The 27357-nt window shown below is 34.9% G+C and overlaps 4 protein-coding genes and 1 long non-coding RNA gene across 8 annotated transcripts in view; 4 read left to right on the top strand and 1 right to left on the bottom strand.

Annotated features, from left to right (window-relative positions):
* The first annotated feature begins 151 nt into the window (after positions 1-151).
* Positions 152-26201, top strand: LOC124449629. 3 transcript variants are annotated; one of them, XM_047000569.1, is made up of 8 exons: positions 152-163; positions 11607-11610; positions 14699-14736; positions 15968-16027; positions 21346-23211; positions 23402-23568; positions 24100-24382; positions 24776-26201. In XM_047000569.1, the coding sequence occupies exons 5-8, from the start codon at positions 21398-21400 to the stop codon at positions 25767-25769; spliced, it is 3258 nt and encodes a 1085-aa protein (XP_046856525.1). In that variant the 5' UTR covers positions 152-163; positions 11607-11610; positions 14699-14736; positions 15968-16027; positions 21346-21397; the 3' UTR covers positions 25770-26201. The 3 variants fall into 3 exon arrangements, with proteins under 3 accessions (XP_046856525.1, XP_046856527.1, XP_046856526.1); XM_047000571.1 differs by lacking the exons at positions 152-163; positions 11607-11610 and having other exon boundaries at positions 14579-14736; positions 23402-23535; XM_047000570.1 differs by lacking the exons at positions 152-163; positions 11607-11610; positions 15968-16027 and having other exon boundaries at positions 14579-14736.
* On the top strand, positions 2865-4781 carry LOC124448991. Its single transcript, XM_046999935.1, has 3 exons — positions 2865-2946; positions 3046-3110; positions 3795-4781. The coding sequence occupies exons 1-3, from the start codon at positions 2865-2867 to the stop codon at positions 4779-4781; spliced, it is 1134 nt and encodes a 377-aa protein (XP_046855891.1).
* On the top strand, positions 4880-6780 carry LOC124449638. The gene is made up of 2 exons (XM_047000592.1): positions 4880-5622; positions 6656-6780. The coding sequence occupies exons 1-2, from the start codon at positions 4997-4999 to the stop codon at positions 6657-6659; spliced, it is 630 nt and encodes a 209-aa protein (XP_046856548.1). The 5' UTR covers positions 4880-4996; the 3' UTR covers positions 6660-6780.
* Positions 9141-27357, top strand: part of LOC124449643 (tyrosine aminotransferase-like) — a 55492-nt gene continuing 37275 nt past the window's right edge. Inside the window, exons 1-4 of one of the 2 annotated variants that reach the window (XM_047000596.1) lie at positions 9141-9334; positions 9633-9771; positions 9858-9910; positions 10391-10455. In XM_047000596.1, the coding sequence (XP_046856552.1) occupies positions 9152-9334; positions 9633-9771; positions 9858-9895 (360 nt within the window). In that variant the 5' untranslated portion in view covers positions 9141-9151 and the 3' untranslated portion in view covers positions 9896-9910; positions 10391-10455. Of the gene's footprint in view, positions 9335-9632; positions 9772-9857; positions 9911-10390; positions 10456-27357 lie in introns of those variants that run through there. The other variant, XM_047000597.1, reaches the window with a different exon arrangement.
* Positions 14696-15924, bottom strand: LOC124449657. Its single transcript, XR_006949475.1, has 2 exons — positions 15683-15924; positions 14696-15003 (listed from the first exon to the last, which is right to left on the bottom strand). It is a non-coding gene; the product is annotated as an uncharacterized LOC124449657 (long non-coding RNA).

The raw sequence follows: 27357 nt of genomic DNA on the forward strand, positions 1-27357 counted from the left end.
GCTGATGGTAAATATTATACAAAGACTGAAACAGATAGTAAGTATGCTTTAAGTTCTAATTTAAATGACTACTATACTAAAACACAAGCTGATGGTAAGTATGCTTTGACTTCTAATTTAAATAACTATTATACTAAAAATGAGATTGATAGCAGAGTAAATGGTAAAGTAGTATACCATAGTAATCAATTAAATTATAACCCATCTAATAATAATAGCCAAAAAAATATTATCAGAATTAATTTTAATAATATTAAATCTATTGAATTTACACTTTTATTAATAAATCCATCTGATAACTCTAAAACAATTGAATTAGATGTGATGGTAGATAAGATTAACAAAAAATTTATCATTAAAATAACAAATGATAACGAAAAAAAGATAGCTAATGCATTACTAGATTTATATCATGTATACTGTGTTGATGATAATTTAAACTATATTTATATTATTATTGAACAAAAAAATCTCCAGCTTCACTAGGTTATATGGAATGGAAAAGAAAATGGATTAAAGCATTTAATGGATTAACCAAAATACAAGTTTATTCACCATCAATCTACATTATCTATGATATAATGGTTATTCACAAATTTTGGGCTACTATAGAAGATAATATTCTATCAACTAAAAATTTGTAAATGATGAAATCGAAAAATTAAAAAATTTATTAAAATAACTATCAAGCTAAAACCTAAAGATAAGTAATTAATACAAAAGCGATATACAAAAGAATTCAAAATCCTGAAACAATTATTAAAAACAATTTTAACAAAAATTATATGACACTCGCTTGACAGACAAATTAAAAAAACATATAGATTACATATTTTGTACAACATTGTATTATACATGCGCTGATGAAATGTGCTGCTTACATTAAACAACCATTGTTAAAAACATGCACAAGACACGCGCTTGACAGACAAATTAAAAAACATATAGATTCCATATTTTGTACAACATTGTATTATTATACATGCGCTGATGAAATGTGCTATTACATTAAACAACCATTGTTAGAAACATGCACTAAGACACGCGCTTGACAGACAAATTAAAAAACATATAGATTCCATATTTTGTACAACATTGTATTATTATACATGCGCTGATGAAATGTGCTATTACATTAAACAACCATTGTTAGAAACATGCACTAAGACACGCGCTTGACAGACAAATTAAAAAACATATAGATTCCATATTTTGTACAACATTGTATTATTATACATGCGCTGATGAAATGTGCTATTACATTAAACAACCATTGTTAGAAACATGCACTAAGACACGCGCTTGACAGACAAATTAAAAAACATATAGATTCCATATTTTGTACAACATTGTATTATTATACATGCGCTGATGAAATGTGCTATTACATTAAACAACCATTGTTAGAAACATGCACTAAGACACGCGCGCTGCTACTGATATTTTAATAACACTTGATTATTAACACTTGATTATTAAAGACGGTTTTTTGAAGAGCATTTCTTAAGCCTCTGTTATTCTCGAATATTCTTCGAATATTCTTCGAATCTATGGGGGAACCCCGATTTTTCACTTCGTGAAAAATTTCCCCACCTGGGTTCCAGAATTCTCGAGCATCCCATTCCCCTGCTCGATCACTTCGTGATCTGTGCTGCCGGATGCTCTCCGAACCGATGCTTATTAAGATTTGTTTGTAAAGACCGTTTATAAAATTTAAACGCACCTATATATTTCAAAAACATATAGATTCCATATTTTTAAACGATAGATTGTAAACTCGAGTTTTTTACCCCCCTTTGAAACAATGACTTTTTACATGGCCTTTAACTGAGGGACGCCTTTGAAACATGGCCTTATTTTACGCTGTTATAAAGATAGTTTTTACCCACGAGTGTAGTAGTAATATACATGGGGGATTCGAATACATAAAAAGTAAACTTTTTATGGATTCGTACCCCCATGTATATTACTACTTACTTTCAAACACTTTTTTGTTGGACTATTTCTAATTGTCAAACCTTCACTGACTGGGCAATTTCCATTTAAGATTTCGTGCATTTTATTTGCGTAGTCAAGCGCTTCTTGCAAAGTTTTTAGCTCGTTGACGGTGAATGCCTGAGTTCAAACAAGGCTCAACTTCTCCAGCAATAAATTTCGCGTTTGTGCAGTTTCCTTTAGTTCGCAACATTTTTCTCTCTTAATTTTGTTTTCCTTTGTTTCACGTCTTCTTTCATCCTCTTGCACTATTACGTCATAAGTATGCTCGACAATCTCTGCATTGTTTTTGTTTTCATTATCAGTCTCATCGTGTTTTCTCTTTTTTTCATTTTCTTCCAGATTCAAGCCGTTGTCCAATGTTATGAAAATGCTTTTTTTATAGTGTTGTGGGAGGGCTGTGAAAATCCATTCTTTAAAAGTATTGAAAATTGCGTACATGTGTTTACAGGGAAATTGCGTTTTTCTCCACGAATGACAGCTACACTTTGGAACACCGAGATTGTTTTCATACCATTTAGTTTCGTCTGATGAGCTCCTAACGCAGAAATCACCGTTACTATTGTCGATGCAATCAACATCATTATTGCGAAATTCGCGCGATGCGAATGAACTTTTCATACAGTGCTTGATAAAGAGGGGAGGATCATCATGTGTCTATATGTGACAAAGGAAAAAAGGAGGAAGAGAAGGATGAAAAACAGAGTGGTAGCGTAGAGAAAACAGAGCAGGTAAATGTGAGTAACGTGCATGTGAGTACAAACACTAGGGTAGCCTTGAAGACTGCGCAAGGAATTCTTGTAGGTCGGAATAGGAAGAGAGTGCGAGTGCTTTTTGACTCGTGAAGTCAGAAGTCTTTTATGGCAAACATGGCAAAACAAGATGCAAAGCATAATGTAGCAAGGCGGGAATTTTTAGAGGTCAACACTTTTGGTGATGGAGCAAATGAAGGTAAGATGACAGGGGTCATCAATTGCGAGGTCGCATTAGTTAGGGGTAATTGCAAAATTCGTTTAGAGGCATTAGTAGTTCCACGTATTTGTACTGTAGAAAATGAGTATATTGAGGTGGCTAAAAAGAAGTATTCTCATTTGAAAAATTTTTTTTTGTCAGAAGTAAGTTTGAAGCAGGAGATGTTGGAAGTGGATGCTTTGATAGGAGCAGATAACCTTTGGGCTTTTCATAAAGGATAAATAATTAGGGGCAAAAAGGATGAGCCATTTGCGATTGACACTTGTTTAGGATGGGTTGCAAGCGGTCCACTGAAAGGGAGCTCGAAAGTCAAAAATGCACATGTTAATTTAGTTTCGCAGACTGCAACGCAGAAAAACATAAACAGGCAGGTGAACAAGTTGTGGGATTTAGAAACACTTGGGGTCAGGGAAACTGACGATGTGCACGAGCCTTGTTAGATAAAATTGAGTTTAATGGGCATAAGTACTCTGTTAAATTGCCGTGGAAGCAAGGTCATGGGCATTTACCAAGTAACTATGCCAATAGTTTAGCACGCATGAAAGGAAATTAAGCGTTTGTCAAATGAGCCTGATTTGTTAAAGGAATATGATAAAATTATCAGGGATCAACTAAAACGGAGTCATTGAAAGGGTTGACGAGTCAGAACCGGGATGAATGTTCATTATCTTCCCCATCAAGCGGTTATACGTAAAGAAGCCAAAACAACTAAGCTAAGAATAGTGTATGATGCATCATCAGGGTAAGAAAGGGACTTCTTTGAATGACTGTCTTCATGTAGGAGCATCATTAACACCGTTGTTGTTTGATATATTAATTAGATTTAGGGAGAACAGAGTGGCCTTGGTAGGAGACATAGAAAAAGCATTTTTGAACGTAAAGTAGACAAAGCAGACAGGGACTATTTAAGATTTCTGTGGGTTAGAGATGCGACAAATGCCAATTTAGAGGTTGTTGTTTACAGGTTTTGCAGAGTAGTGTTTGGATTAAATGCTTCGCCATTTTTACTCAACGCCACGCTTAGGCATCACATAGCGCAGTTTGCAGAATCACATCCAGTGCTTGCTCAAGAATTGAATGAAGGATTTTACGTTGATGACTTAGTTTTGGGGGGCAAAAGCGCACACGAAACGATCGATTTATATGAAAATGCGAAATTTAGAATGTCTCAAGGCGGGTTTAAATTAAGGAAATGGAAGACAAATGACGCAAACGTACGAGCGCATATAGAACAGCGTGATTGCGAGAACAATGTCGTGCAGGTGACAGATCCAGACGATGAAACATTCACACAATGGAGTTTGGGAGTCCAAAATAACGATGATTACACAAAAGTTTTAGGTATATGCTGGGATTGCGGCAATGACCTGTTCATGTTCGACCTACAAAAGTTTGTAGTAGACTTGAGTCACAAGAAGCTAACTAAACGAAACCTGCTGAGCGCATCAGCAAAGATATTTGATCCGCTAGGTTTAATTAGCTGCGTAATAGTTTTGATGAAAATCTTGTTTCAACAGTTGTGCGTAGAAAAGATTGATTGGGATGACGAGATAAGAGGAAAGCACGCCGGTCTATACACTGAATGGATTGAAGATCTAAACCGTGTTAAGACTATTAAGCTAAATAGATGCATCTATAGTGGTGTGAAGGGCAAAATTCAATCTTTTGAACTTCACGGGTTTGGTGATGCAAGCGAGAAAGCGTATTGCGCGCTAGTATATTTTGTTTGTCGCACGAGTGTTGGAGTCTTTGTGAAATTGTTAACAGCAAAAACTAGAGTTGCGCCGCTGAAGAATTTACTATACTGCGCTTAGAATTGATGTCCGCGCTGATGTTAGCAAAGTTAATGGCATCTGTGCGGAAAGCTTTAGTAGGCCAAGTAGGAAAAATAGAAGCAAGATACTTTTTAGATAGTATTACAGCATTATATTGGATTCAGAATCGCGGTGAGTGGAAACAGTTTGTTAGACATAGAGTAAATGAAATCTTAGCAATAACACAGAAGGAGAAGTGGGGACATTGTCCAGGAATGGAAAATCCCGCTGATTTAGGAAGCAGGGGAGTGTTTGCGTCGAAGATACAAGAGCAATCACTTTGGTGGACAGGACCAAGGTGGCTGAGTAGCGTAGAAAGAGAATGGCCGCAATCAGAGGTAGGCGTAACTGGGGAGAGTAAAGAAGAAGAAAAGCGGACGGCACTATTAGTAGTAGATACTAACGAAGAAATAGGTATTCAGAACGTGATCTCTATAGAGAGGTACAGTAGGGTTGAGAAGTTATTCCGTGTAACGGCATGGGTCACACGATTTGTCAGGAATTTGATCGCTAGGATCAAAGGGAAACATGAAGATTTAACCTTCACGGAATTAGGGAGTCAGGAGATAAGTAAAACAAAAAAACTTTGGTTGAAGTCTTCACAAGACAGGCTAAAGAAGGAGGATAAGTTCAAGCAGTTAGAGGTACAACTCAAGGTAGTGGAAGATGAGGGGTTACTAAAATGTCAGGGTAGGCTAGCAGAATCAGACTTGGAAGAGCAAACGAAGTTTCCAATCTTATTACCAAAGGAAGGTAGATTGACGGAATTAATAGTTGTGCATTGCCACAAAAAGGTACATCATAGCGGAATTAGGGCAACTTTAGCAGAGATAAGGTCAAGGTTCTGGATTTCACAAGGCAGACAAAAGGTAAAATCAATTCTCAACAAATGTGTCGTGTGTAAGAAATTAGATAGTAAACCATATAATAGACCTAACAAAGCAAACCTTCCGGCATTCAGAGTAGAGCAAGCGGAGCTATTTTTGAAGACAGGGGTAGAGTTTGCTGGTCACTATATGTGAAATATACATCAGGGGCGGGGGGGGGGGACAGACAAAGCATACATCGCATTGTTTTCCTGTTGCGTAACAAGGGCCTTTACATTTAGACCTAATTAAAGATTTGTCTGCGGATGAATTCATGAGATGTCTTAGACGATTTTTAGCTAGAAGTGGGACCCCATCATTAATGGTATCAGACAATGTAAAAACATTCAAAGCCACAGTCAAGACTTTAGAAAACCTCTATAATAATGCAAGTGTACTAGGGTATTTAGGAAACAATACCATAGAGTGGAAATTCAATCTAGAAAGAGCTCCCTGGTGGGGTGGATTTTTGAAAGGATGGTTAGGTCAGTGAAGCGGTGCTTGAAGAAGGTATTAAGAAATACTAGGTTTACATTTGACGAACTATTGACAGTGATGGTAGAAGTTGAGGCAACATTAAATTCTAGGCCATTGACTTATACGTACGACGAGGTGGGTAGTGAACCATAAACTCTCTCGCATTTGGTGACGGGAAGAAGGTTGTCCATGCCAGACGAAGGGTCTGGTTAAGAGGAGTCTGATGAGGGTAAAAACGGTATCAGTTTTTGAGTAAAAAATGCATTTTGGAATAGGTGGCGTAAAGAGTATTTGGTTGGTTTAAGAGAGTTTCATATGCAGGAGAAGTACAATGCCAATAGGGTAGTAGAGAAGGGAGATGTCGTGACTGTTTATGAGGATAATGTCAAAAGAAAAAATTGGAAGACAGGTGTAATAGAGGGGTTGTTTTTAGGGAGAGATGAGGTAGTAAGAGGCGCTTAATTCAGGCTAGTTAAGAACGGTAAAGTTATTCATCTCAATCGTCCCGTCCAAAAGCTCTTTCCTACCGAGTTAAAGCACGACGAAAGAGAATGTGAGCAAAAAGAGAATGAAAAAGGACTGAGAAGAAGGGAGGCGAAACAGGAGGGTAGACGAAAGAGAGCCGCTGCTCTTGATTCTGTATGGAAGACACGGAGTATGCTTGATTAGTGGGACTAATCAAGGTGGGGAGTGTGTTGTAAATTTTTTTGTCAAATTATGTAGCTTGTGACTGTGTCATATTATAGATTATAAGATATAACTGATATTATTAAATTGATGTAAAATACTATATTCATGTTAATGAACACTTTCTCACCGCAATGCGTCATTGCTGTAGGATGTAGGTAGAAACGGAATAGCAAAGTTGCAAGTCATAAATATAATTATACATAAATATAATTTGCAAGCGTTGGTTTGGGAGTACGGAAAAGTTGACGTTATTGGTGTATGAACTGCTCATACAAATTTAACAAATTAGAGTCGTATTGCAGAAGGCAACAAAGCTCAAAAACGCAGTTCTAGGATTGACGGTTGTTTGTAATCTTATCAAGATCAATTTAATTATTCCGTATCGCGAAGAACCAACGCTTGTAACGTAAAATCGTGCACAACACTGTAAACATCTTATTGAAGTGTTAAAATATTATATTCAAAATACAGTCCCATCATTAGTGTGAAGTTTGAGAACAGTGAACCAGCACTTCGCACAGATTGTTCGAAAACTAAAGTTTCAATAGCATTATCTGGGTTCGGTGCAACCCCCCTTTGGAGCCAAATTGTTTCAAGATAATCTTCCAAAAACCGTGCATGACTGAGTTATCATTGAGGATATTTTTTATATTTCAGGTGATCCCATAGTTTTTGGCAACCTACCACCAAGTGAAGAATGTGTTTGGGCGCTCTGTGATGCAATAAAGTCAGGAAAGGACAACTGCTACATACCAGCTCATGGTTAGTTACATCAATCGCTTTGAGTGCTTCAATCACCCGTGGACCCTACCCCCCTGGGAAATTTATCTTCAAAAATATCATTTAACAAAATTATATTGCAAGCAGAATCTTCTAGCAAAATAATAGTGCATCACCCTCCCCGGAATCCATCTTCACAAATATCATTTAATGACACCGGATTGTAAGCAGAATCTTCTAGCAAAATAATGATGCAAAATAGTTCTTGCCAATTCTTTTTTTACAATGATCACAATAGTTAGACTTTATTTTAACCTTTTGGAACAAATAAGTCCAGTTAAAGAACACTTTTACATAAAGATTGATTCTCTTTGTAATACAAAGGGTGTATAAAATTCTTCAACATTTAGACATCACAAAATATTCCAATTTTCTGACGATGACTTTGGAATGAATTCAAGATCACAAGATGTTTACAACTTGCACTATTCAGCAGTAAATTATCCCCTAGGAGGCTGAACATAATTTAAAGGAGTTTCGTGTTCGGGATTTGCATTGGACAGTAGCTGAAATTTGTGTAGTCTTCAAAGACTTTTTAATATAGTCTACTAGTAAACAGTGTAAGTTCCCTTACTGTAACCAAACACTTTAAATATTCGTTGTTCTGTGGCTACTTGAACGATTCGTAATGGAACTGATTGATAGTACCACGTAAAGTGGAATTTTGCTGCATTGTTCTAGCTTACATGACGTACAAATTTAGAATTTGTATTATGATTTGAGGAGTGTGGAAAGAATGGTATGATAATTGTCAGTGTTTGCTTCACAAATGAAAGGATTGCTGTTGTTTTGATACACACTGTGTGTGTTCCACTATTCCAGTCATATACAATCATCTGTATTTGTTTTTGCAGGATGCAAATAGGCACGAAATGCCGTTGCAAAATACAGTTCAACACCTGAATTCCTCGTGGATGCTGAAGTACATATTCCTGCTCCATAACTATAGGACACTTGTTAATGGTGATATTGATGGAGTAATTGGGAGAAATTCATGTTAGCATGTTCGTTTTCCTAAAGCCATCGTCTCTAATTTTACTTCAGGCAGCTTTGTTGATGTCTACGTTAACATGAAGGATTCCTTCTTATGAATGCAGAAAATCTAACTTTTCATCCTCTCCCACCCCCTTTCTGCCCCTCCACCAAGTTTTGGCATTCCATTGTATATTTCTTTAAAATACAACTCATTGACAACGGTCAACGAAAATGTGACTGTTTTCTCGCGTTTCATCTTGTTATATCATTTACAGTGAGTAATATTTTTAAGGAACGATTTTGAATTTACTCAGGGTTATAGCATCCTTGTTGAATACACTTCTCTCACCACCCCACTCCCCCCTCCTCTCAATAAGTTTTTAACAAGGAACAAAGTTTATTTAAGATTTAAGTGTTTTAGTCTCACCCTTTAAATTACCGGGGGCGAATGAAAATAACGTATGCACCTACATAAAATGTCTTTCAAGTGTTAGGACACCTGAGAATGCAACCGCCCTAACCCGACTTAACAAAATGAGAGGCTTTTTACACAAATAATTTTATGAAAACGCCTATACTTCTATGTTTATGTTGTTTTCTTTACAGGATGTTGTGTTGGCCAGCGGTTGCTCTGGAGCAATCGAGATAGCATTAAACGCCCTAGTTGATCATGGTGATAACATCCTAATTCCAAGACCTGGTTTCTCTCTTTACAAATGCATCTGTGGATCGAGGGGGATTGAAACACGATCTTATAAACTCTTTGTAAGTTTGTACAAATTAAAGATATTACGTTTACGTTACTGCTTACGACTAAAGACTGTTTTTATTGTGTGCTAATTATGATAATGAATATTAAAGACTGTTCTCATAATCATGATAATGGTGATTTAAGAATATTCTAATTATGTTCTGATTGTGATAGTGGAAATCAACGACTTTTCCAATTTATTCTTCAATGAAGTTAAACAGTCTGTAGTTCAAAGGATTCCTTTAAAACTAATCTTGTGGTGTTGCTTTGGAGTTCATGTTCAAATGAATAATGATTATTTATAATTTTCAGCCTGAAAATGGTTGGGAAGTCGACTTGGACGATATGGCTTCACTTATTGACGAGAGAACAAAGATTATTGTCGTTGTCAACCCATCAAATCCCTGTGGTTCTGTGTACAAAAGAGAACATTTGGAAGAAATTTTTAACAGTAAATATCTCAAGACATGTACAAGTTTTTTCCTCCGATTTAACCAACAAACTTCGTGCATTCATATTGGTCTTATTTTCTTACAGTTGCTGAAAAATACCACATCCCAGTTCTTTGTGATTAAGTCTATGGACATGTTGTAAGTTCTCGTTATTTTAATGTGACGTGACGACTTTTGAATTTCCTGATGCCCTAAATTATCTGACTTTAAATACGTTCATGTTTCAACTAATGTAAGGTCATCACGATTGTAATAGTCGCTTAAACAAGAAAGCTTCAAATTTGTGCATCTCGAAGGTGGGTTTGGTCAGGTTATGAGTGAGGCAAGCCGCCATCTTAAAAGGTGGCAAAACGTACAGAATTTACGACAAATATCTGCTTTTCCTGATTTCATATACAGTTGCAAATTTGACAGTCGAGGTTTGGTTTTTTAAATAATTGTTTGGAATGGGTTTTGAGACATCTTTCATGATGGCGTCCTTGCCTCACGTCGACACAGTTGTTAGACATGCAGGGGGTTGGGTTCTAAATTTTATTGGTACTGCCCGAGAAGGTGATCAGGCTTGGCAACACTGAATAAGGCTTGAACTAAATTAATTTTTTCTCACATTTCCTGCAGACATTCGGCAAAGAGCCTTTCCATAGCATGGGAACTTTAACAAAAAATGTTCCTGTTCTAGTTGTCGGTGAGCATGCGCATTTCTATTGCATTACGTCATTTTGAGGAAACTATACAATCGTTATGTGTCAATGACAGGTTCTTGGTGCCAGGCTGGCGTATCGGATGGATGGTAATTCACGACAGAAATGATTCCTTTGGTTTTAAGGTATGAATATATCGCTTGCACAGATCTCATAATACACTAGATAGTGCAACGGCTTACATTTAATAATTAGTGGTTGAAGCCGGGCAAATTTACTTCCGGAGCCCCAAAGCAGTGAGAATCAATATGGCGTTGTATTAGAAAATATCTGGTCAAAGCTGATATCTTGCAATTACTTGCAAGTCACGACGGTTACATAAACTGGTTTACTCTATTAATGAAAAAAAGTAATGTGACCATAGTTTTTTTAAGAAAAAGATTGCAGAATACGCCAATACATCGCCGTAAAAGTGATTTCAAGAGTAGCTCGATTTGAAAGCATCAGCAGCGACGAAGGCTTAAGATACTGGGATTTGCACATCTAAATATCATATCACAGCACAATCTGCCACAAAATGTTCAATCGAACGTCGTGGAATTATCTTCCGATATTTATTATTAAGTAAAACGAGTTGGAGATTACAGTTTGAAAGATTTTTCACGATTTATATAAAGTATTAAATAATTTTAGCTAATGAAATGGTGGTTTTTACAATGTTTTTAACCAGATAATTATTTCAGAATTATGATGAAACAAGTCATAGACATTATAGAGATCAACTTGTTGAATTGGCGCGAAAGATAGAGATATACATATTTCGTACTTTAGTCTGCGGTTTGCCAAATATCAAAGCTACTAGCATATAGTGCAAAAAAAAGATTATAGATCTTTAAAAAATGCCAGACAAATGTGGCACTCAATGCTGCGCATATGGCTGTACAAAACGCAAGAAAAAAATCAATGAGGAAGACGACGAGCTCAATCGGAGCAGTAGCGAAGGGCCATCTGACGACGAAACCTCCATTAAAAGACAGTTTCCACGGACGTTTCGTCGCTAACCTCTTTAACGTTCACATGAATAGCAATGACAAAGTTAATTTTTCGGAGGGCAAAAGAGCAATTACTTAATTATCTTTCTGATCTTAATTACTTTATATGCACACAAATTTACTTAGAATAATTGTAATGAGGGAGGTTGTCCCCACACTTCCCTTTAACAGTGTTTATGCAAGTAGTGCACTTTTTTCTACATTTGTACTTGATAAACGGTAAAATAGCCACGATTTTTTACTTTTGACAAGATTCCTGCTGATCTTGAAAGAAGAAAGGTATGGATTAAAATATACACAGAGAACGTTGGACACCTAGCGCGACAAGCAGGCTGTGTTCAGATCACTTTCTGGAAAGCTGTTTTGACAGATCTGGAAAAGTTGTTAAGTTGCGAAAAGATGCTGTTCCAACTCGTTTTAAACTCTTTCCACAACATATGAAAAAGGTGAATAACAATTAAAGAAAAATTTGGGATAATAGTTTTTAGAAACAAAGATTGGAAAAAAATGATTGTTTAAAAGTTGCATAACTATGTACATGTAATTGTTCACACTGAGTTGCACACTGTAGCTAAAATTAGTTCTGCCTGCTACACGATATGCATGTATCGTACATCAACATGATAAAACCAATTAAGATCAGTTCGACTGTCTGCAAGATCAAAAATTTCACCAACGTATTCAGAAAACATTTAAATCTGTTAGACCACCACTACGAGAAAGCGACCTCTAATTAGGACTGTCGAGAGTGACGATGACGATCTTTCTGAGAAGAAGACAATGCTTGAAGACCATGAAACGGAAGAAATGAAGAATATTCATCAGCAAAAGGTTTCAAACCTTAAAAAGAAACTTAAGTCGACCCAGCAAAAAGCAAGACGCCTTAACAAAAAAGTTACCTCACTGACGTCAGTTATAAAGCAGCTTAAAGAAAAGAATCTGATTTCCTCGTCTTGCGAAGAAAGGCTGGTAAGAAATATAGCTGGTGTTTCAACAGAGCTATACAAAAAAATGATGTCAAAGACACGTCAAGGATGAACTTAAATCATTTGCATTAACTCTTCAGTTTTATTCGTCGAAAGCTTACGATTTTGTACGCAAAACATTCAATTTAGCTTTACCTCATCCAATACAAATTCGTAAATGGTATACGAAGGTCCCTGCTGAAGCAGGATTTACACAGCCATCATTTGAAGCACTTGCCTTGAAAGTAAGAAATAAAGAGAAGTTAGAGTGTTCCTTAATGATCGATGAAATGGCTATTAAAAAACATGTATCATGGGATGGCATGAAATTTCGTGGCTTTGTTGATCTCAGAAACGACGATGAAGCTGATGATTCTACTCCCGTTGCAAAGGATGCTCTAGTTTTTATGGCAGTTTGCTTGAAACAAACGTGGAAAGTTCCAGTAGCCAACTTCTTTATTGATGGACTGAGCGGTGAAGAGCGCGCAAATTTGGTTGAGCTGTGCATCCAGAAACTTCACGATATCGGTGTTGATGTGATTTCTTTTGTATGTGATGGGCCATCCTGCCATTTCGCTATGTTACGAGCTCTTGGAGCAAGTATGACACCACCTCAACTACACCCATATTTCATCCATCCATCAGATAAAAACAGGAGAGGTTATGTGTTCCTCCATATTTGCCACATGATCAAGCTTATTAGGAACACGCTGGGAGATGGCAAAATATTAGTTGATGGTGATGGTCAAAGAATATGTTGGGAGTATATTACAGAATTACAAAAGCTCCAGGATAACGAAGGCCTGAAACAAGTTGAAGGAAGTACATATAAAATGGTGGCAGCAGAAAATGAAAGTAAATTGGCTGCCCAAACACTAAGTTCCAGGGTTTCTGATGCAATAGAATACTGCACAAACACTCTTAAACTTCCACAATTTCAAGGATAAGAAGCCACTGTCTACTTTATTTGCCTACACACAAGACTACACACAAGGCTAACCTACACACAAGACTAACCTACACACAAGACTAACACAACATACCACTAATTACAATAATTCTAGTGCTATCTCACAACATTTACTCATTTGTCCAGAGGCCAACTACATCTCACACCTTTTCTCACTTCCTGACGTTGACTCTGACCCCGATCTCACACGCGTGCCATTTAATCCTTGTAATTTGATTCCAAGTAACACCAAAATCTTATATCGATGTAATAATAATAATCCTAATCAACTTCTCATCTTAGAAGCGCTTTTCATAAAACGCAATATGCTACAACTTAATAGTGGTCTCAAAGCTTCTAAGAAATTATCTCTATTTTAATGTAAGTATACTGCCTGATTGTTTAGTCTTCTAATTACGTTACTGTCACTTCCGCATGTAAATAATTATATAAAAGTTTCGCAGCCTGCATTGTAAACTATTAGTCTGATGATGTCTTTGGAATAATGACGAAATATTACACCATCTTTTGTTTCAAACTCTTGTATTATCTTGAATATCAAGAAACGAGATGTCCCTTTTCGGAATTTGTTTTATTTTGTATTACTTGAAATTGTCTGTTTGTCCTGGTCATTTGTCGTAAATAATGTTTCCATAATTTCGTAAAAGCACTATTGCTAATGCGCATTTAATATACACGACGACTTTTTTTAGATCAGAAGATGACATCATGAGATGAAAACTGACATCTTTGTTGCCGGCGCCAAGCAATAAAAAATAAATATTAAAGCATCCTAAAACGAAAAATATAAAAATCAGATTTAATGATTAGGATTTCAACTTTTAAGTCCGAACGCTATTTTTAAGTATCTCTGATCATTGAGATGTGACAAAATTAACCTTCTTACCTAGTATCAGTCGTCAAAAATCTTTATTTGAAAAGTTTTCGTTCATAATCTTAATTTGTTTGAGCTATCTTATTGGTAAAAATGGTATTACATATTTTGTCTGGCTGCCTCAACTTTGCGTTTATTAATAGTTTAGTTCTCCAGAGAACATTTCAATAATTCAAATAAATGTATGTAAACTGTGTATAAGGTTTATCAAATTTAACTGAAACATAATTTGTCGTAAAATTTATAAATCATGTATTCTCATCAGTCATAGCTAAAATATAAAATTTGCCCATCTCATTTTATCGTCTCGCTGTTATGAACTGAATTCAATATTTTACAATAAAAACAGCAGGTGATTAATATCAAGCATTTATTTAATATTCCAATTTCTTTATTATCAAGCAAAAGCAAACACATCTTATAGTTGGTTCCGTCGTTATTAATCTTTCTGAATTTGTGAAGGTATGTTAACTATAAAGTTCACCCATCATAGTGTTATTGTTTGTTCTTATGTCTAGAATTTTGTTATATTTGTCACAAAAAGCCTGAATGTCATTTTCGTGATGGAATTCACACTTCATATGTTTTATATTGATACGTCTGTTGATTTTGGTGGGATTTTCCCAACAACACATTGGATAGATTTTCATTTTAAAGTACTGATTTTTCTGGCCTTGTCGCCAACAGTTAATTTCATTAGTCTTTTCAAATATAATTGGTACGGCAGGGCTAAAAATTAACAAGATGAATAAAAATTATGACACGTCACAATTCAGTTATGAATACATTATGTGCAATAATTTTAATTTTATCTAACATGGCTTTTATCAAGAAGAATTTTTTTCCTCATTCATATAGTCATCTATCTATTTATCTTATTCATAACACAGATGATGACATAAAAACGTTTTACTAGGTATGTCTTTAGAAATTGCGCTTACTTGGGATGAAAAGCTCATTTGTTCACGTGATAGTACACGTGATTTTTTCTGGTCTATACTTGTTCAACTTGTTGTAAGATAGACTATTTAAAATATTTGTTTGCGTGAAAAGTTCACAAAATGACAAAACTTTACATGAACTGTCAAGTCCAAACTCTATCAATTTTGATTTATCTCTTATTACTGACATGTGACAAAATTATTCTAAATTAGAGACTTCGACATAAATTACTCTGATATTCCCATTTTAAATAAAGACTGCCCCTAAAATCTTGAGCCCCACAACTTTTACTTGCTTCTCACGCCCCTGATCAGATTATTTGTTTATTCGGATCAAAAGTTCATAAAATGACAAAACTTCATTGACTACGTTTCAAAGTTGGAACGCTGACAATTTTAAAGAAGCTCTGTTTATTGATTTTCTTAACTTCCTAAATTATAAATCTTTAATTTTTGAGCTATCTTACTTGTAAAAGTCTGGCTTCCCCGTCTTCCTTTAAGATTATTTCAGTTAGTTTGTATGTAAGCCAGGATGTTCAATAATTGAACTAAATAATAGTAAATTGTGAAAGGTTTATTGGCATAAAGCTTCCAAGTCAAAACATCTTTGTGTTTACTTCAGTTATAGCTAAAATAAGAAACTTGCATTTCATATTCTATTTGGTGTGAACAGAATTCAAAATTTTACAATAAAAACAGCAGGTGATTAAATTCAAGCATTTATTTAACATTCCAATTTCTTTATTATCAAGCAAAAGCAAACACATCAAGTAGTTGGTTCCGTCGTTATTAATCTTTCTGAATTTGTGAAGGTATGTTGACTATAAAGTTTACTCATCATAGTGTTATTGTTTGTTCTTAAGTCTAGAGTTTTGTTATATTTGTTACAAAAAACATGAATGTCATTTTCGTGATGGGATTCACACTTCATATGTTTTATATTGATACGTCTGTTGATTTTGGTGGGATTTTCCAAATAACACATTGGATAATTTTTCATTTCAAAATACTGACCTTTCTTGCGTTGTCACCAACAATTAATTTCATTAGTCTTTTCAAATATCATTGGTACGGCAGAGCTAGAAAATCAACAAGATGAATAAAAATTATGACACATCACAGAATTTCAGTTATGCATACATTATGTGTAATAATTTTAATTTTATCTAACATGGCTTTTATCAAGAAGAATTTTTTCCTCATTCATATAGTCATCTATCTTTTTATCTTATTCCTAACACAGATGATCACATAAAAACGTTTTACTAGGTATGTCTTTAGAAATTGCGCTTACTTGGGATGAAAAGCTCATTTGTTCACGTGATAGTACACGTGATTTTTTCTGGTCTATACTTGTTCAACTTGTTGTAAGATAGACTATTTAAAATATTTGTTTGCGTGAAAAGTTCACAAAATGACAAAACTTTGCATGATGAACTGTGAAGTCCAAACGCTATCAATTTTGAAGTAGCTCTGATTACTGAGATGTGACAAAGTTATTCTAAATTAGAGACTTCGAGATCAATTACTCTGATATTCCCATTTTAAATAAAGACTGCCCCTAAAATATTGAGCCCCACAACTTTTACTTGCTTCTCACGCCCCTGATCAGATTATTTGTTTATCTTGTAAAAAGTTTACAAAATGACAAAACTTCATTGACCACGTTTCAAAGTTGGAACGCTGATAATTTTAAAGAAGCTCTGTTTATTGATTTTCTTAACTTCCTAAATTATAAATCTTTAATTTTTGAGCTATCTTACTTGTAAAAGGCTGGCTTCACCGTCTTACTTTATGATTATTTCAGTTAGTTTGTATGTAAGCCAAGATGTTCAATAATTGAACTAAATAATGGTAAACTGTGAAAGGTTTATTGGCATAAAGCTTCCAAGTCAAAACTTCTAAGTGTTTACTTCAGTCATAGCTAAAATAAGAAACTTGCATTTCATATTCTATTGGGTGTGAACAGAATTCAATATTTTACAATAAAAACAGCAGGTGATTAAAATCAAGCATTTATTTAACATTTCAATTTCTTTATTATCAAGCAAAAGCAAACACAACACATGGTTGGTTCCGTCGTTATTAATCTTTCTAAATTTGTGAAGTATGTTGATTTTAAAAATTACTCGCCTTTAAGTAACAGTGTATTTTAACCTTCTGATTTAATGTTTTGTGTCCATGTATCAATTGTTTTGTTTTGATATCACGAATATTGTAGCTAAATATAACTTATAAATTAGTGCCACGTATGTTTCATATGGATAAAATTTCTTCATTTTGGTGAAAATTTCAGTCGCAAATAAATTTTGGATACATTACACGAGGGAAATACGACCTTTTTCACATCAATACCAATTTACTCTATCATTTATTTCAAATTATATTAATACAGCAAAGTTACAAAATTAACGTGTTGAGTCAAAATTATGACATGTCACAGAATTTCATTTATGCATATCATTATGTGCGATAATTATAATTTTATATAACATGACTTATATAAAGAAGAGTTTTTCCTCATTCATTGAAATTTGATTGATGTGCTATGTGTCGTGGTCTTTTCTAGAATACTGCTTTAGTAAATGTGACTAATTAATATCTCACATAGTGAATTAAATTGAACCTATTGAACATTCTTAGACGCAGCATGAAAATTGAAATTTTTGGTTACTTTTTTAATTATTTTACAGTCAATTACTGACAAAGCCATTTTAAGGTGTTTGTATATCGTAATATGCTAATTTGGAAATCTTCGCACTGTATGATTTTGTTACCAAATAACCAATGACCATCTATCTTGTAAAAATGTACTCACTCTTTTTTAAAAAAAGAGTTGTCAAAAATGAGTACGGAAAGGTTAGTACTCCAGTCCATTATAAAGTTCAATAAACCACAATCCTCTGCCTTTTTTGCGCACTCTTTTAGTCATACTAAAAATAAGGTAATAAATGGCCATAATTTTTCTACTGCCAGGCAGTTTTGATCACATTTTTGTAATACTGGAAAACACAAATACCGATTCAGTAAAAAAAAAACACTGTTCAAAACAAGTATTCATTTTCTCTCTTTTCTTTAGAAAAAGCCAAGTTTATTACTTAGCCATATTAATTAGCTATGTCGAGAATTTATATCCTTTGTTTTCTTACTTAGTCACGTGTTTCTTTCTTTCGTGACACCCGCGCGTGAATGAAGTATAGAAGAGATTTTATTGGTTCTTGGACTAGGCGTTACTCATTATCATACGCGTAAATTTCGCTAATTTGCTTAAAACCGTTTTCCGCTATCGTACTTATTTCAATTATTTAATCTGTGATTGCAAAGAAGGGCGAATTCGGTTTTTTTTACTTTTCATTATTTCTGTTACAACAAGAAGATTAAAAGAGGTCTGTGTTTTGCGAGCAGCTTCAGACACCAATAATCCATAAATACAAAGACAAACAGATATTTGAAGAATGTGAATGAAATAGTTTCTTATGACTTAATTCTTATGTCGTCATATAAATTTTCAATCAATAATATAGATTCGCTATTTTTCCTTATTGTGAAAAACCAACATTATAAAGACGAAACGCAATGTAACAAGTATATACTAAAGCAAATTGGTGACACGAAATTGTTTTTAATTGAGCATTTTTTAATTACTTAACGCATTTGGTCAGAGCAAATTGTTCTTTCTCTTCCTTATTCGTTCATTATGACTTTATTTTATTAACATTTTTAGTTTAAAGTGAATGGTTTGAACCCAGAAGTATCGTTGCATGTTCGTAGATGTAGATTGTCCAGGTTAGTAGAGTTTTTAGAAAGACTGCTGGTGTTGATGTTGAATGACCTTTCGACAACATTAGCGGTAGTCATCTTCAGATCGAGTCAAGTGAGGAGTCAGGTTGGCGGTATTTGTTGTCTTGTTCATACGTCATCATTTTGTCTGTACAGGAAATGTGTGGGTATCAATTGTGTATTGTCATCTGAAAGTAATGTTTGAGGTTATGAATAGATCGTTTTCGTAAAGTGCGGTAATTGTTGTGATCTGTTCATTGGATTTGTTCTAAGTTGGTATACCAACTTCCTAACGTAAAGCCCGCCGCACACTGTAGTCACTCTGTAGTCCCCCACTCACTCTATACGTCACACTGTAATCTCCCGCTCACCCTATGCCACAAAAGCGTTTGATATTTGACTCATCTGTCACGAATGACAAATGTTGTTCAAAACATCCGCGCACACTAGGAAATTCTGTCGATCGCACTTGTCACGAATAACAAGTATGCGCGGCAAGTTTACCAGTGTGCGGCGGGCTTAAGCCTCCATTGTCTGTAGTCAGTTCTGTAAGTAATGCATTTTACCGAGTCCAATTGATTGCTGTGTTTTGTCAGTTGGTGATGTTCAGTAAGTCTAATGTTTAAGTGCCTATCAGTCACACCGAAGTACAAGACGTGGCGACCGGAGCAGTTTATTCTGTAAACTGCACCTTAGCGCTCGTTTGATTGTTTTTTGTCTTTGACGTTTGTTAGCATTTTTCATAGTGTGTCATAGTGTTGTGATTGACTTATGTGCGACACGTATGTTGTATGGTCGTAAAGATACGCGAGATAGTCTCAGACGTACCTTTGAAATAAGGTATCGTTGCTGCTGTTGTTGTGTTGTTCGTTTCGTTGGGTTCATTGTGTTTGTAAGTGTTGCGTTTGATGCAATCAAAGAAACTATAGTCCTTACTCACCCTATGCCACACTGTAGTAACCCACTCACCCTCTGTATCACTCTGTAGTCTCCCACTCACTCTATGTCGAACTTTAGTCCCCCACTCACTCTATGTCATACTATAGTCCCCCAATCTCCCTATGTCATACTGTAAACCCCCACTCACACTATAGCATACTGTAATCTTCCACTCAACCTATGTGTCACACTATAGTCCCCCACTCATCCTATGTGTCACTCTGTAGTCCTCAACTCACTCTATATGTCACTCTGTAGTCCCCCACTCACTCTATATGTCACACTGTAATTTCCCGGTCAACCTATGCCACTAAAGCGGAACTTGAGATTTTTGTGAACTTTGCAAATGCATGATTGAAGATTTATGAATGACAGTCTACGACGCAGAATAAATTGCTTTTCAAAATATAGAAAATTTCCCTAACATTGCAAAGGTCATTCGACAAACTGAAGATTGTCAACGTTATCAATAAAACGTAAGCAATAGCTGCACTAAATATCACTGACGTACATAGCACGACGTACTGATCGACACAAACTATTGTAACAACAAATACAATATATAATATAGATGCAAAATTAATGAACTAAAGCAGAATCAGCCAGAAAAATGGTTGCGGTTTCCACACAGAATTTCGCTCATTGTTATTTATCTTAATTTGAATAAACTTCCCTTCTCTTTTAAAAGCTCTCACTTTGATGTATTTCCCTAGTTGTCGCTTTTTTACTTTCGTCACTTGACAATGTAGACTTTGAGCCATATTTAATGTTAGCTAATAAATACACTTTACAAGTCGCTACACACATCAATTTTCATGTCTTCAAACACACACAAATGTTACAGAATCGATGAAATAACGGGACTAAATAGTGGACTATAAATATTGTCTACTCTTTGTAAAACCTTACAGCAGAGATATATCTAGGATAGTTTTGTAGAAATGGTGCTCTAGTTTTTATAAGATCTCGTTCGGTCAGTTTAGTTTCATGCTTGTCAAAAATGATCGTCAAATCGCAAAAATGCAGTACGCGCGTTCAGCGGTTTTCTCAAGAATATAGTCATTTAATGTCATGTAAAGTATTGTAAAGTAACTCTTGAATATTTGCCGGTGAACTATCGTTAAATCAACAACATAGCAGGAGCATTAAGTTTTATTTGGGTTTTGTTTGTATTTTAAAATTCCCTTTATTTTTCTCTCATTATCGATTTCTACTTTTTCCTATGTAATTTGCAAAATTTTCTTTCAAAGGTAAAAATCTGATTTTTGGAAAATGCCGTAAATCGTTACTGTAATTATATTAATATATATTAATATGATTGGTTGAAATTTGAAAAGAAACAAAGCATTTTGTTTGAATGGAGTATTCATACAAACATAGCTAATTTTTCTAATGTTTTTGCTTTTGACAGAGACGCAATAGATTTATACACAAGCTCTACGAGTACAAATCATCAAAACGCGATGCCTTATGATAAATTACTGCTCGCTCTATTTCAATTTTTGACGAACAAAGCCCGAGATACTGCAGCAGACAGGCTAGAAAACGGTGACGTTGGTAATGAAGGATTTCGCGAATTTATTATACGAGATTTACACGACATCAAAACAAAGCTAGATAATCTTTCGAAAATAGACCTTTGCTCCAGTTTAAACTACTTGGAGGAAGGATTTCTTCTATTTTTTAAATGCATTGACAAAGTAGAAAGTGATAGAAAATGTGAAGAAGCAAGTAATAATGATGAGTCTCAGGCAACTTGTACTACCATCACCACCAGGTATGATCTTTCCCGTGCAATACAACATTCAGAGGATTTTGAAATGGCAAAAAAACGATTTAAAAAATCTCGTGAAGAAGCAACAAGAGCTTTAAGCAACAAAAATTTAAGCTTGGAGGAAAGAATATTTGCCATTTTTGTTAAGATCATGGCACAAATTTTTGAATGCCCGGAGCGTCAGGAGATTGTCATTACTTTATGTTTATCTTATATGAAAAAGCTGCACGAATTTGACGGTGTTCGTCAAATGTTCTCTGTTTCTATCGGTGGTGGCATGAGAGCGATGTTCAAAAAATCCCAAAGAATGGAAAACATGAAGTCTGTCATTCTTCTCAACCATCATTTATATCAGTTCATTGCAAGGATCAACAACAATCACGATCATTTATCAACTTGGCCAAGTATTGAACTTGAAGACGGAAAAATGTTTAATCCAATACAGGACTGGCGCAACGAATTCCCTGTCGAGTCTTGGTATAAAAATTTGATTGAATCTTCCCAAGAAATGGAAAAAATGAAAACCATGATGTTTGAACTTTTGGACAAGATGACTATAAATGAACATTTTACTCCAATATTGACATCACCAGTTGAATTAGTTATGGATTTATTTGTAATTGATATTTTGGTTGCTGGAGGCAACAGAAAGAGTGTTGAAATTTTTTCATGGAAGGAGGAGAAATGGTTTAAGATTGCATCAATGGAAAATAACCACAGGTGTGCTTCATCATTTATTTATAATGACAATTTATTTGTTGTTGGAGGAAGAGACTGCAAATCAATGGAGACATTGAATATAAAACAATTAACTTTGACAAGGAAGACGTTTCACACAGAGCTTCCTTATGTATTTCGGGGTCATCAAACTGTTGTTTGTAAGCAACAAATCCTTCACATTGGAGGACGCATTGAAGAACTCATTGCAGTACTCAATGAGAGCGAAGGAACATCAGATTTGATTCGTGAAATAAAGATAACTGGTGAAACAACTTATGATTTAAAAGAGTTGTGTCATATGCCTGAACCACGCTATGGCCATGGAGCTGTTGTTGTTGATGACAAAGTTCTTATTTTTGGAGGATGGGGGAAAGATAGCAAAGTTTTATCCAGTGTTTTGGAGTTTGATCCAAGGACTCTTACATGTAAGGAAATGCCTCCATTACCTCATCCATTGACTGACATGGCAACAGTTCAATGGAGAGATCAAGTTGTTCTTCTTGGAGGTTATGATGGAAAAGAAACATTGAACAGTGTTATCATGTATGACAGAAGAACTGGTAAGATTACAGTCTTACCATCCATGTTGGAAAAACGATCCCTGTGTTGTGCAGTTATAACTGGTGATACAATGGTTGTCATGGGAGGTGTGGAAAATTTATGGAAAGATCTTAAATCAGTGGAGTGTTTTGAAATGGGAAGTAGTTATTCATGGAGATATCTTCCTTCAATGAACGAATCACGAGATGGAGCTATTGCTGAAGTTTTATCTTTTGGACAAAAGTATGTTTGAGCTCAAAAATGTTTTCCACATGATCATAACGTAATAACTCGTTGAGAATTCGTTTGTAGTACTGTATGTTGAATGTACCATCTTTTCTTTCATTATCTGACTGTTTACGGAAATATATTTTTAAACAATGATCTGAACATTATTACCTATTGAATAAAAGTACATGTATGATATTTTTAGGAAAAAAGGCGAGAAATTTGGGGAAGAAACAAAAAGTGATCAAAGAAGTTTTTCTGCAGGGATCAAGAACACTTTTGAAGAAAAAGATGATCAAACATTGGTTTCAAAATTTCCAGGAGATACAAAAACAGCAAGTAAAAGTAGTTTAATTGCAACAGGCACAAGTGGTAAGTACTATAACTTTTTTTATAAAAACGTTTCTTTCTTAAATGACAAGCATTACATTTTTAATTCTCATGAAATGCATTGCTCGAATTTAATTTATTTAAAAACAATCGGGCAAAGATTCTAAAGTATGTTTTACTTCTCAAGAAGCAGACAGTTCTCCTTTTATGGCAAAACGCTTGCTTAGCAAGGTTACGCATGTCAAAAAATATTAGAGCTTAACATGTTTAAATTTTAACACTTGTAAATTTTTGACAGAACTCTTTGCTTATTAAACTATAACTAAGTCACGAATGGTGTAACAATTAATAAGTAAAATTCAATTTCCTTTGAAAGAGGAAGATTTTATATCAGAAGAGTTTTTATTAATTTTTATAAACAAGAATGATCTTTTCATAAACATGACCCATGTTTGTGCACCTTCTAAAATCTTATATTGATGCATCACTTGATTTGGCAGCATCTATAGCTATCAATAATTAGCTACGTACTTATGAATAATTTAATTCACTAAAACATTTATATAATGTTAGCGACAGTTTCAAATTATGATGACGACGATGATGATGACTTTGACGACGATGAAGTAAAAGATCCTTTCTTCAAAGAAAAGTTTCTATATGATGATGACGACGATGATGATGACTTTGACGACGATGAGGAAGAAGATCCTTTCTTCAAAGAAAAGTTTCCAAATGATGATGACGATGATGATGATGACTTTGACGACGATGAGGGAGAAGATCCTTTTTTCAAAGAAAAGTTTCTAAATGATGAATATGACATTCGAGATGATGTGCATACAAAACTCAGAAGGTATACACTTCAAACTAAAATTCAGCTAAGTCTATGCTAATAGTTTCGTAATGGAAAAATTGATAAAAGTTAACGCAATAACTTGATTTGAAGAAAGCCCTTAGAATATAAAAATGCCTGAAAATAACGCAATAACTTGATTTGAAGAGCCCTTAGACGCAATAACTTGATTTGAAGAGCCCTTATAATATGAAAATGCCTGAAACTCATTCTTTCTTTATAATAACTAAACATTTCTTCTATTGCAAACAGTTTGGAGAATTTCCTTCCCTCCACTTGATATTTCTATGTTTATGATCCATATCTTGGTCAAACAATTTCAATATTTCATTTAGCACCCACTTCGTAATTGCTTTATTTCATGAATTTTATTTACATTTAAACTTAATACAGTTTACCGTGGATGCGAGGAGAGTATGGAACAGTCGGTCCTAACAAGATAATACCTTATGTTCACGTTTTTGTCACAGTTGATTATAAAAAAGGAAGTTCGAATAAAGATGTTTTGAAGAATGAAATTGATCAAAAGTTGGGAACTGGAACTTCGAAGTATGTCGAATTCCGTAAAAAATCATATGAGAAACCGAAGCTTGAACTGTTATCGGATATTGCTGTAAGAAGAAGTAATGAGCCAACAATAAGAGGTACGTTAACGATGTTCTGTTACCATAACGACAAGCATTACGCGTTGACGTGTTTTCATGTTGGTTACAACAAAGATGATATCGACCAATTTCCTGATATGCTTCATGAAGTAAAGAATGACCCTAACGGAGTGGAGTTGTTTTTGAATTCCAATAAATATTTCTACACTCCACCTGAAAACTCTTCTGAAATTCCATTGGGCCATCGATGCAGACTTTATAGTTTAGAAAAAGATACTGACATCATGGCCATAGAAGTCGATGAGAATGTTGATGTATATTGCAAACGACAGGGATTTAACCGCCCTCGCTGGAGTTCCATATGGCAAGAGCTTCACAAAAGAGTTAATAGTCGTGTGACTCCTAAACCTAAAGTGATGAAATTTGTTGGTGAAAACGATAGAAGTGGAGAAATTTTCATGACTAATTTCGGCTATTTTGATGAGGAAACAAACATTGACATTAAGAATGCTGTTCTAGTAAAGAGCAAGAAGCATTTTCTTAAAAATGGTGAATCGGGAGTGCTCGTGTTTTTCATAGATAAAAACGAAAAAAAACAAGCCTTTGGATATGGTGTTGCAAGATGGACATTTGAAGAGGATGAAGAGGAGAACCCTGTTCCTGATCCTGAATATCCTTATTATTACGTATGCTTTAAGCTACAGAGGGCTTTATCTAATTTATTTGGCGAAGGAAATTTCGAGAGATGTGGCTGTTTTGAACGATGTGCAAATGGAGACTAGTATCTTGTTTCTCCAGAAATATTTGATACATATTCGTCAATAAGCCAAACAGTCCTCTTACACTTTAGAAATAACTAACAAACAAACTAGTCTGAAATTTTTATTTGCATGATTTTGTTTTTAGTTTGGCTGTGGTAAATTTCCACTGCGTAGAGGCCACGATGATGAAAAGTATGTTGAAGACATTTCTTTGTTCACTGCAAATCTATCCAGTATATATTTATTAAACTCCCATTTTTGCAGTGGCGTAGTCAGACATGATTTGTCACCGAGGCAGAGATCACCCGAGTGTGCGCTTTCAACCCCTATCCCCCAAGGAAAAATTTGAAATTCTGATGGTCGCGGGAAAATGATTTTGCCACAAAATGCTTTAAACGTTTATCAATATGTAAATTTCGTTTAACTGTCAGTAAATTTCGTTTTATTCAAATACTTGGTTGACTATATGAGCATCATCTTAAATTCATTTTAATATATTACTTGCAAAACTCGTTTGGGGGTATTTTTCAAATTTCAGCATACACACCACAGCGGAGAAAAAATGACAAATTTCTACCGAGGCAGGTGTCTCTGGCCTCGTGGTACTTTCTGCCCTGATTTATCCGTCTTTGAGCAATGGGATTCTAACCAAAGTGAAACTGAATTAATTCTTTGTTTAGTAGATCAATTTATGTTCCACTTATAATACAAAAGATGCTTACTGTGTTTGTAAAGGCTTGTACAAACGGAGGAGACTTTCGGAAAAACTCGAGAGCAGATCTGTGCAAGCCCGAGACCGAAGGGTTTTCACCTCTTTTCAAATTTTCCCTAAAAAGGTTCTATAAAACCAGCTTTTTTTAAAAAAAATATTTAAAACTAGAGGGCATTCAGACTTCACAGGTTCGACAGACCTCCGCCAGGTTCATTATTTTAATATCTGCAAACGTACCGTTCACCCTAGTTGGTCAAATATGTAACATGGCGGCGAACCCAGTCGCGAAACCCATTTTGTTTAAGTAGGTATGTAAATGTTTTTTGGATAAACACAGATATATTTTAAGTACTTTTGATAAGTTATACAACGATGTGCTCAGAATAAGTAATCTTGTTGAGATTGCTTCCTTTTTTGCGTAGCAATATATTTATTGTTGTAAGATTACATTTATTGTATTGATCTGCTTACGCATTCAGTAAGTTTGCAATAAGCAAAACAAAATTTTTCTTCATTTCTTCGTCAATTTTTATCGAGACTAAACCAAACTTTAATCAGTTCTTTCTTGACCGGTGTTTCGTCAGTTATCGTGCGCACAGGCAAACACAAACATACATACGCATAAAAGTGAAAGCATAACCTTCCTGTCGGAGGTAACAACTTTTTCCTTAAAATTATGTTCATGATTGATTTGCAATTATTGTCTTTTATTTATAAAAAGGCTCATTTACACAATCCAATTTTTTCAGATCCCTCTTAAAAAACGGATCAACATGGACCAATAGGTTGGATAAAAAAGGAGAGAGAGGGTTGGAGGAATAGAAAGAAACAGATGCACACTGTGTGTGTTCCGTTATTCCAGTCATATACAATCATCTGTATTTGTTTTTGTAGGAT

The sequence above is a fragment of the Xenia sp. Carnegie-2017 genome, unplaced genomic scaffold (genome assembly GCF_021976095.1).
Source record: "Xenia sp. Carnegie-2017 unplaced genomic scaffold, XeniaSp_v1 HiC_scaffold_23, whole genome shotgun sequence".
NCBI lineage: Eukaryota > Metazoa > Cnidaria > Anthozoa > Malacalcyonacea > Xeniidae > Xenia > Xenia sp. Carnegie-2017.